Source organism: Arachis stenosperma, chromosome 9 (genome assembly GCF_014773155.1).
Source record: "Arachis stenosperma cultivar V10309 chromosome 9, arast.V10309.gnm1.PFL2, whole genome shotgun sequence".
NCBI classification, from domain to species: domain Eukaryota; kingdom Viridiplantae; phylum Streptophyta; class Magnoliopsida; order Fabales; family Fabaceae; genus Arachis; species Arachis stenosperma.
In genome coordinates, this window is record NC_080385.1 from 1,104,503 (window position 1) to 1,115,830 (window position 11,328).

At 35.7% G+C, this 11,328-nt stretch overlaps 2 protein-coding genes across 4 annotated transcripts; both read right to left on the reverse strand.

The window, feature by feature from the left end:
- Positions 1 to 659: 659 nt before the first annotated feature.
- On the reverse strand, positions 660 to 5,077 carry LOC130947759 (2-methoxy-6-polyprenyl-1,4-benzoquinol methylase, mitochondrial). Of its 3 annotated transcripts, none has more exons than XM_057876461.1 (9): positions 4,871 to 5,077; positions 3,809 to 3,911; positions 3,551 to 3,677; positions 3,369 to 3,430; positions 2,536 to 2,694; positions 2,283 to 2,427; positions 2,104 to 2,175; positions 1,581 to 1,689; positions 660 to 1,138 (listed from the first exon to the last, which is right to left on the reverse strand). In XM_057876461.1, the coding sequence occupies exons 2-9, from the start codon at positions 3,900 to 3,902 to the stop codon at positions 1,037 to 1,039; spliced, it is 870 nt and encodes a 289-aa protein (XP_057732444.1). In that variant the 5' UTR covers positions 3,903 to 3,911; positions 4,871 to 5,077; the 3' UTR covers positions 660 to 1,036. The 3 variants fall into 3 exon arrangements, with proteins under 3 accessions (XP_057732444.1, XP_057732445.1, XP_057732446.1); XM_057876462.1 differs by having other exon boundaries at positions 4,883 to 5,042; XM_057876463.1 differs by lacking the exon at positions 4,871 to 5,077 and adding an exon at positions 4,586 to 4,779.
- A 1,380-nt stretch (positions 5,078 to 6,457) lies between these two features.
- On the reverse strand, positions 6,458 to 10,961 carry LOC130948357 (pyrophosphate-energized vacuolar membrane proton pump-like). The gene is made up of 8 exons (XM_057877078.1): positions 10,593 to 10,961; positions 9,175 to 9,749; positions 8,657 to 9,036; positions 8,354 to 8,440; positions 7,932 to 8,262; positions 7,303 to 7,713; positions 7,134 to 7,193; positions 6,458 to 7,014 (listed from the first exon to the last, which is right to left on the reverse strand). The coding sequence occupies exons 1-8, from the start codon at positions 10,858 to 10,860 to the stop codon at positions 6,808 to 6,810; spliced, it is 2,319 nt and encodes a 772-aa protein (XP_057733061.1). The 5' UTR covers positions 10,861 to 10,961; the 3' UTR covers positions 6,458 to 6,807.
- Between the last annotated feature and the right edge of the window lie 367 nt (positions 10,962 to 11,328).

Sequence of the window (11,328 nt, forward strand, 5' to 3'; positions counted from 1 at the left end):
TATATATTATATTATATTTTTTATAAGAAAATAATTATAGAAATGAATGGATTATTCTCACCTTTTTTTTGGTATAAATTATTCTCCACTTAGTTGGTCAGAATGGTTTGGTACTTGTTGCTTCTACTACTCAATTGCTTGTGACTTTGCACTATATATTAGTAATTGATCAGAAAATTGTACCATGCATCATGAATATTTAATCTAATTGCACTCACTAAAAACCACAATATTACCTATATCAAGATGAAAAAGTAAGACTACTTCGAGCGCTGTTTAAAAGTTCAGATGAGATTTTACCGGTACTTGAACAAATATCTAGGGTTTTTTTAACTCCTTTTTGGTGCTAATATATATTACTACTCCCCTTGTTCAAAATAAATTACCAAAATAATAACTCGAGTCTACACATACATAAAATAATAAAAAAATATTAAAAAATTATCATAATTTATTATTTATTATTATTTTTAATCATCAACTCAATTTTTTTAGTTTTAATAATTAATTAACAATAAAAAATAATAAATTCTGATAATCTGCTATGGGTTCTCTAAAATGAATTTCGTCCACACATGACATTTCTTCTTTTCGTAACAGAAACATGCTACATGCCAAACGTCAATTCTGTTTCTATCTTTTTGGTAAAGAATTTAACATAAGTAAAAAAAGTTATATACAAATTCTCACCAAAATTGTGAATTGCAAGTGCCAAATATGACCGCATAAATTAAAGAACATATTCTAACAAAGTCACTCCTCTCTGAGTAGATGACTTATCACACTTGACATCGGTCTCCATGCCTATAAGAAGCTCAGAAAGATCCATAAATTATTGGATTTACGGGATTAACTTGCAATGTCTGAACTAATGAGAAAATCAATGGTTTCAACTTTCATGTGACATGGGTAGTTATGCATATAATTTTGCTTATTAAATATGAAACCACTAATTTTCTCAGATGTATTTTACTTGTATTTTAGAAGATCAGGATTGTGAATTATTAGATACATGTGAGTAAAGGTCATGAAAATATCAGATTTTGACCCCTGAATGGACGGCAACCACTCCCCCTACTAGATTCTCATACTCTACTTTCTGGAACCCTGCATCAGCAATCATTGATGCAAATTTCTCCTGCAAATTCAACATAGAATAGGATAATTAGGATAATCCCCATAAGCAAAATTTCTAGACATGAATATATCAGATTATCAGAGCAATTTCTGCACAATGCTTAGTATGATAATACATAAACATGCAAGCATAAGCAAATATTCAAAAATTGAAGATAAAGCTCCATGGTAGAAAAACAGATGATAATGCTGAGTTAAATAACTGGGAACGCAGCTTGCTAAAATTAAATCATATGTAACAAAGAAATGTGGATTATCATCCCATTGGTCTACGACCCATCTTCCTACTCAAAACCTGGTTCCCATCTTTTCCGAACACAAAATACAGGCCAACTGTATACTAAATCCAGCCATGTTGAGAAGAATTAAGAGATCCATTAGCAAGTGCAAGTGATAAAGAAATAAGAACATCAACAGCTACCAATATATGAAAGAATGAAAACCTGTGTAGGGAAACGCCGGATACTCTCAACTAAGTACTGATAAGATTCACGGTCACCAGCAACCATCTCTCCCATAGATGGAATAACGGAGAAAGAATATAAATCATACCTGCAAGAAGATGAATAGCAGAACATTGAAGATTTAATTTGCAAGGAAGGCATGCAAGGATTGTAAGTTTTCAGCTGGCTCATTATTTTCGTTTCTTTTCTTCCATCTTTCTTGGAAGACATCTCACCCACTCTGTAAATATACGTTATCTAGTTTCCTTCTACTTTCAAATACACTAGTTTCTTACCTAAAATTTGAAGTCTATAAGCAAGAGGAAATTATACAGTTCTATGTAAATATGGAATATGTATTCCATAGAGTGTACGCGATGATTACATTCATTACTGAATAATTTTGTTCAACTTTATTTCTCAAATTTAGCATGCATTATATCAAATATCTACTCTATCACCTTTTTCGGAAGGAAACAACCAGTATGCAGCATTCTTGCAAAACAGAGCAAATGATACTTACAATTCTTTAAATACAGGAATTCCCACATGGCTAAGTTCAAGGCAAAGGAACCTGCCTCCACGCTTCAGTACCCTGTCAAAAATGATAAACCCAGAAAGTGATAAACCATACATTTCCATCAGTAGCCATCAGCTGCTATGGCACACAAGTTACAACATCTTTAAAAAATGCAAGCCTACCTATGAGCTTCACTGAGAACTTTCTCTATGTGTGTGACATTCCGTATCCCAAATGCTATAGTGTAACCATCCATTGAATCATTTTGGAATCCCAAGCTTTCAGCATTTCCCTCCACCCATACAAGGGAACCGTCTTCAGCAAAACCTATTATTGTTAGCAGAAATTCACTTCACATAAATACAAGTATGCAGAACCAAGGTCCTTTATAAAAGTCAGAAATAACTAATGACATTGTAAGGCACTCTCATTTACCTTTCTGCAAGGCCCGCTGTTTGCCAACATTTAACATGTTAGGGTTAATATCACACACATATATCTTAGTTTCTGCCTCTAATATATCTTCAAAATCACGTTGAATTCCTCTTTGCTTAACTCTGTTTATCCTTTCTAAGATTCTGAAAGCAACATCCCCTGTAAAATCAAGAAATCTTATCCTTGATATAAAAGATAATGAAGCATGGCAAAGATGATATGCAGCAGTAACAACACTTTATTCCTCTAAAATCCATACCAACAAGGATATTGCTTAGAGAAGCAAGCTTTATTTTAAATAAAAATATGCATTGCATAATTATGTTCGTCATGGAAACTTTAAACAAACAATTGAACATGAAGCACACACAGCTTACTTTTGAACAAAGTTAAAATGCCATGTATTACCGTAATGAGTCTTTTGCAACGTTAAAATTGTTCAAATAATGTATACTTTTATGACTACTATCAGCCAGCTAACAAACAATTTCTTCCTGTACACTTCTTAATTGGACATTCAACAAGAACACAAGTAAAATGCCCATTATGAATAAAAATTTAAGAGTATGCTGCAAACTAAAAACTGCTTTAGCTAAAAAAGAAATAGAAAGAGAGATCAGCAAACTCAGAGCAGGTAGACTTCACTGTGACAAGTGCCTCATGAACTAAAACGTCTCTCCTTTAAATAAATGGACAAGTCTATAATATCTTCCAGGTAGACAAGTATCTCACATGGGTTATCCCCTTCATGTCATATAAATTGTAACAGATCCGGATTTACTTCATATTCATATGCTCAGAACAGAAACATTGTAGAAAGTAGAGCTATGAACCTGTGCCACCAGCCACATCAAGATGCTTCATTCCAGGAAAAGGATTGAGCTTTGAAACCAGTCTGAGATGTGAGTAGAAAACACAGGATTTTATTCAATGTCAGATGCTAATAGCAATGGGATTCAGAATCTAAACTTTAGGAAACAATAATACAACCGAAAGGCAGCAATGAGAACATAACCTGTCCTTCCACAACCGGTGCAACCCTGCACTCATGAGATCATTCATGAGGTCATAGTTAGAAGCAACGTTTGAGAAGACATTCCCAACCATTGCAGCCTTTTCTTCTTCTTTCACTTCCTTGAATCCTGAAAGTGAAACGTGAAAGTATTAATTACAAATCAGTGTCATGAAAAAAGAAAAGGAAAAAGTCCAACTTTATTATTATAAAAGAATAAAAGACACTATTCTTTGCAGAGAACAGGAAGTGAAAACCAACCAAAACTGGTGGCATGCGAATGGAGGTGGGATGTGGAAGACAAGAGAGGAAAGAACTTATTGCCCAACTTTCGAGTCACTGTTCGCAGAGCCATGGCTGCTCACTGCAAAAAGGAAATGAAACCAACAAAAAAAGATGGAATGGAAATTGAATCAATAACGGATGCAAGGCTATGATAGATTCAAAACTAGGATGCTTGTGGTGATTTTTGTTTTGGAATGGTAGGCTAAGAAGGTGATTGACTCATGTGATGAACAACAACTACATCACTTGTTCAAATCAATTATCCACATTAGCACTCACTCTTTGAAGGATCTTCTAAAGTGAATATCCTTGTAAAGTGAGGGTGCAACAAGTTAAACCTTTGGATCATTTGGTGGAATCCATGCAAAATGGAAGTTATTCACCTAATTGTAGTACTTAGTCAATAACTTCCATTTTGGAAGAAAAATTTGTCCACCAAACCCCTCCAAATTCCCATTGTATTTAGTAAATATACTTAAGAACAATACATAAATAAATAATTCAAATAGATCCTCTTTATTTTATCTTTTCAATTCATGATTTTATTAGCATGTTCTTCCTATTTTGTTCATAGAGCCTTCCAATATGCTTGATATCTTCCATTTCCTACCCCTCACCACCACACTAACCCAATAGCACAATCAAACAGCAAACTACAGCAATATAACACGATTAGATGCAATGTGATGAGAGTAATTTGTAAAGCCTGTTATGTTAGTTACTACTAATGCACAATCACCGTAATATGCATACATTATTGTACTCATTCTTGTTACAAATGAACTCAATAATATGTCTTGATACAATATCCATACAGAACTTTTATCAAACACCTGGAGTTCATCATTTAAAACCCTGCGAAACAACATCATCTGAACACTGAATTCATAGCTCAAAAGCACAGAAGAAATTTTCAGCATTATCTTCTTTAACAAACAAAAATCCATAATTTAATAAATCAATCAAATAATCATCATAGTCGGACATCAGACCCATCCAAAGAAGTTTACATAAGAAAAGAGAAAGAAAAAATCACACCCAACGAAGTACCACCGTCGAACTCGCCGCACAGTCGCCGAAGCTCCTCCACTGGCTGACCCCACCGCTTGGTTGTTGTCGCAGCGTTTCTCCAGAAGGTAAGCAGAAAAGTGTATGTGAGTTTTTTTTTTTTTCGCCTATTTGCTTCAGTTATGCGTTTGGGGAGGTAAAAGAAATTCTGAGAGATTTTACACTATGGATACTTAAAATCAAATCCAAAAAAAAAAAAGTTATGGATTCTTCAGACATAAGAGATCCCAAAAATATAAAATCAGAAAATGAAAAAAAAAATAACTTCACCTAAAAGAAAGAAAATGAAAAAAAAAAGTTTATGGATTTAAATTGAATTATCAAGTACATTCCCAAAAATAAAAGTTTACACGTAAATTCAATTTTATATTATCATTTTAGAAAAAAAATCAATTACCCGATATATATATATATATATATATATATATATATATATATATATATATATATATATATATATATATATCCAACGTTATCTTGTCATATTAATAAATATAAATTTAAATCGAATGCACATGGTTTTAAGAGTCTTATAAATACAGGAGTTGATTAAGGAAGTGATTAGAAGTAGGGCTCTTAAAAGTATATTAACTTTTGGGGTAAACCAAGCAAATTGTACAAAACTATATTAATTCTTAATCACCTATAATTACTTTATTTTCTCAATTGTTCTCTTTGTTTAATTTAATAGAGTTACTAGTAAAGAAAATGAATACTTGATTGTAACCAAAGAAAATTTTATAGGTGAATGCTATGATGCCTAACACTTTATACCTAAATTATTAAAAGAAGTAAATAAATTATATTTAATAAATATTACATGATTTGTTTTTTATTTTAAATATTTTATTTTTTACTTTAAAATGGAAGTTAGGCAATTTAAGCACCATAGAACTCACCAATTTTATAATGCAAACTTTTTTAAATTGAGAGAGTAGATAGTGTTTTCCTCTCCTCCCCCCCCCCCCCCCCCCCCCTTCCTATACTTTTTTAAATTGAGAGAGTAGATAGTGTTTTCCTCCCCTCCCCCTCCTATTTTGAATATATTCATAAAAAGATATAGAAGAAAAAAACTACTATATAGAAGTGATATTATTAAAATAAAGGTGGTAATATCTATCTAAGTAAATTGTCATTTTGGTTAAAATTAGCTTTTTGCAAAATAAGCCCCAAAAGAAAAAATATCACTTTGGTTATCAAAGTGATTTCAATTTGGAAAAATACACTTATTTTTTATAAATAATAAACAAGTCATGTATTTGTGAGGAGTGTGTTTGGATTGGTATTAGTGTTTGAAACAAGAAGAAACAGAAATACATTGTTATTTGTTAAGAATTTTTTAAAATAATAATAAAATTAATAATTGCTATATATTATTGCATTGCTGATCTTGACTCAAGTGCAAATGTGCAATGGAAAAGGATACCGTTTGCAAACTGATACAATTAAACGAGTAATACGCCATTGATCTCTTTAAGAAAATGAATCGAGTTGTTACCTGCTCTTTGAACAAAAAATTCGTCATTTTTTAATAATAAATCTCTTGGTATAAAAGCATATGAAAATCCCTTTCCTAATATTCAAAGTTACTACGGGTCGTGAAATCAGATTACAAGAATGAAGAATCACACCGTGCAATACTGCAATCTATCTTTGAAATTGATACTAATGATATTTCCAAAAACATTGGCATCTTCCAAAGCCGGAAAATTAATTGAAAATCCTTGTCGGCAAAATCTAGTTCTTGTGACAAATTCCGAATTCTCATAATCGAAGAAGCTACCTAAAGGTGGAAAGAAGCTATTGATTGGTACAAAATAAAAGGCAAAAAAGCGACTGAAAGCTCCGACAAAAAATAGGATTTAAAAGTAAAGGAAGCCTCTACCACCAGAGTGGCTCCCACTCATTCAAAAGAGCTTGAAAAGAAGGCCGCCATGGGTGGCAAAAAATGGAGCAAAGACGAGTGATTCCACGGCCATAAGCTTAATAAGGATATTGAGAGAAGGCCCAGAAGTGTCCTTTAAAGGGTCACCAATGGTGTCACCAATAACAGCTGCCTTGTGTGGATCGGATCCCTTTGGTCCCAAGGTCCTAGCATGCTCAGATGCACCGGCCTGAAATAAGAAATTGCCAGCGAATTTTATCATCCAATGAACAAATACAATGAAAATTCCATAATAGAAAAAAAAAAAAAAAAGCACTCTCAAAAAAGCTCCAGTTTAAAAATCTTTACCTCAATGTACTTCTTGGCATTATCCCAGGCACCACCAGTGTTTGATGCTGATATTGCAATCTGAAAAAACAATTCAAAAGAACAAAGATTCAGAAAACTTGACAGGAATGTTGGAACACAATACCTCCAACTGAACTTCACATAATGCAGTCTTAGTAACTGATATTACCTGCACACCAGAAACAAGAGCACCTGCAAGAACGCCTGAGAGAGTTTCCACACCAAAGAAGGTACCGACAATGAGTGGTGTAAGCATGACAAGGGCACCTGGAGGAATCATCTCCTTGATGGATGCATCAGTAGAAATCTTGACGCATGTGGCATAATCAGGCTTGGCGTGACCCTCCATGAGTCCTGGAATGGTGTTGAACTGCCTGCGAACTTCCTCAACCATTTTCAAAGCTGCACTTCCTACACTCTTCATGGTCATGGCAGAGAACCAGTAGGGGAGCATGGCGCCAACCAAGAGTCCAATAAAGACCTTGGGAGTCAAGACATCAACAGTTGAAATTCCTGCTCTGCTGACAAAGGCACCGAATAGGGCCAAAGATACCAGAGCAGCAGATCCAATGGCGAATCCCTAGTGATGGAAGAATAGAACACATAACTCAGGTGTAACTTTGGGCTCATAATCATGATGAAAATGACCAGAGGATAAGAAGTAATCAATAACATTAGAATATTTTTTAACCATGGCTATAGATACTAATCTATATTTTAGCATAGATGTAACGCCGTAGTCATTTGAACAAAAATATAGGCTGAAGGTATGCAACCACTCTAAAAGCTTCAAATTACCTTGCCAATGGCAGCAGTTGTGTTGCCAGCAGCATCAAGTGCATCAGTTCTCTCGCGGATACGATGGCTCATTCCAGCCATTTCAGCAATGCCTCCAGCATTGTCGCTGATAGGTCCATAGGCATCAATAGCCAATCCAGTAGCTATGGTACTAAGCATTCCAAGGGCAGCCACAGCAATTCCATACATTGCAGCAAAACTGAAACTTACGAAGATACTTATGGCAATGGCAAAAATCGGAATAATGACAGACTTGTATCCTAGCGCAAGGCCAAAGATGACATTGGTTGCAGCTCCAGTCCGGCAGGAATCAGCAACATCTTGTACAGGGCTGAAAGTCAATCACAAAAAGGAAGTTAAGGGCATTACACATCTATAAACGAAATATAGCAAGGCACGTCAGAAACTCAGCATTCAGCTACCTGTAAGCATTGCTTGTATAATATTCCGTAACAAACCCTATAATAAGTCCAGCCCAGAGTCCTACAGCCACACATAGGAATAACTGCCTGAAAATGTCAACCATGTAAAACAACTCTATTAAAAACGTTACCAACAATCCAAGGTAACAAAAATAAATGGAATATGAGAATATAATCAAGAAACGGCGACACGAGGTTTTAACGGAATAATCTAAAGCAATACTATGTATATACAGAACCAGGCCAAGAAATTCATCAAACATTTTTTTTCGCATAGAAGACATTAAAACAAACTTAACGTACCAGCTCTTAACTTCTTTCTGAGCTCCAAAGTTGAAAATAGTGAAGGTCGATGGGAGAGCAAGCCAACTAATAATTGCAATTCCAACAGTCATGAGTGCTGTAGAAATGATAAGCTGCTTTTTCAATGCTGGTTCAATTTCCTTGACGGCCTTGATCTCAAAGAAATCAGTTGCAAAGAGAGTAGTAATCAAACAGATGAGAATGCCCACAGAGCTGACAAGTAGGGGATACAACATGGCAGTGAAGTCGTGGTCGATTCCAAATGAGGAAATGGAAGCAACAACAAGGGCAGCACAAGATGATTCGGCATAGGAGCCAAAAAGATCAGAGCCCATCCCAGCAATATCTCCAACATTGTCACCAACATTGTCAGCAATCACCTGATAAGATCATGAAAATGGATCAATTGTTTCAGCAAATACAGGGAGGACTAATGAGATAACTACATTATTCTTCAATCAATTCTTCCTGTGAATAACATGGGAAAAGGAAGTAGAAAGGGGGGAAATGTGACTTACAGCAGGGTTTCTTGGATCATCCTCAGGGATATTTCTTTCAACTTTTCCTACAAGGTCAGCACCAACATCAGCAGCCTTGGTATAGATACCACCACCAACTCTCCCAAACAGAGCCATGGAAGATCCACCCAAGCCATAACCAGTTATAGCCTCAAAAAGACCTTCCCAATCATCACCATAATATATCTTGAAGACATTAATGGCAATGTAGAGCACCAAAAGACCATTTGCTGCAAGAAGAAAACCCATCACTGCACCAGACCTGAATGCAGTGATAAAAGCCTTCCCAACTCCCTTTCTTGCTTCCAAGGTTGTCCTGGCATTGGCATAGGTTGCAATTTTCATCCCAAGGTAACCAGAGAGGACCGAAGTCAAAGCACCGAGCAAGAATGATACAGTACTGAACAATGCAGTTGCAAGGGCTGGCTTGCAAATCTTAGTCTTGTCATATGTGCAAGCCTGGCTCTTGGTGCTGAAGCTTTCCACAGAACCCAGGAAAAGGAAGATCAAAACCGCAAAAGCAACCATGAAGATTCCCACATACTGATATTCAGTGAAAAGAAAGGATGTGGCACCTGCAAACAAATTCAGAGCTTGTAAGTACAAAGACCAAAATGCCCATCCAAGTCCCAACACTAAGCAAATCAGCAATGTGCCATATTAGTCAATCACATGCCATGCGGTGATTAGGTATCAGCATCCTAGATTAAGGAACTACCACAGTCAGGTTGATTATTTTACAGTAAAATACTTTCTTCATCAAAATCATAATATTTATACAGGAAGCGGGATATATACCGATTTAGGATGCTTCCATCATTCTTGGAATCAGAACAATTTGTAATATGATAAAACCCCACAGTAAAATATCAACAGTACTAGATGGATTATTAATTAATTATTAATTTATTACAAAATAATAATAACAACAACTAAAAATAACAAACGCACTAACACTAGATAATAATATGCCGGGTGTACTAATAATAGCAGATTAATAATGAGAAAAACAACGACCTCATAGTAACCCATAAAGTGATAAAACGCGAAGATATTTTGACAACAGCTATATTTCAGGCTTTCAGATAAACAGATAAAGCTAGATCTTTGTGTATCCACTGTTCACGATAATATCTAGTAGTAGCATTCGATTCCAATAATTCGGGAACCTAATCTACACAGTCGTTAAGACTGCAAAAACAGCACAGAAAAACGAACACTTTAAATCCAAACAAGCACTAACAAGCTTATCCTTTCGAAAGAATTACTAACACAACTACTCAACCGAACAAATAAGAAAAACAAAAAAAACAAAAAAAACAAAACACACAACGTTAGATTCAGCTCCAAAAACGACATGTCGGAAAAATAAACCGACGACACAACGAGATCTCAAGTAAGAAAAGCTCAGATCTCACCTTCGGAGATGGCGCTTTGAATGTCGGCACACTTGACCACGACGCTATGGTCGTTGATTCCTTCCTCCTCTTCGATCAGGTAATCCCCATAACCGTTCTTCCCGTTGTTGTTGTTGTTGCTGTTACCACTCGAAGACGACGTTGCGTGCGGTGTGAGCTTCACCTTTGAAACGAGGAACCACTGCACCAGTGAGAACACGATCCCGACGACGGCGCATACCGGAATCACTATCTCCGTCGCGAGCTCCGACAGAATAGCCCCTCCCATTCTCGCCGGAAAAAACCTAACTCCGCCGGTTACCTCACCGGAAAAAAGTAAAGCGGCGTTCGCCGGAACACAGAGAGAAATGGAGTGTAAGTCACGGAGAGAGTGTGAGCTCGAGTGCGGCGAGGCTTGCGGTTTTATAGCGGGGGAGAGAATGATGGCGTACGTGAAAGTTACGAACGTTATGTTGTACCCTGTTTTCTGACCGTTGGATTTGGTGTCATTAGATTTGAAGTGATTTGAACGGTGGATGAGTGAGGAAATGGAATGAAATTAAGGCGGGAGAGAGGGAAATGATTTTGGAGAATGGAGAGTGTGTTACACACGGATATATGGTAGTTTTTTATATTATTTTATTATTTTATTTATTTTAGTATGCGGACATATGGTAGATTTACTTGGAGAGGTTATATAGTGTAACTCTCTTTATCTAGGTGATAATATTCATACAACAATTTTATTTATATATTA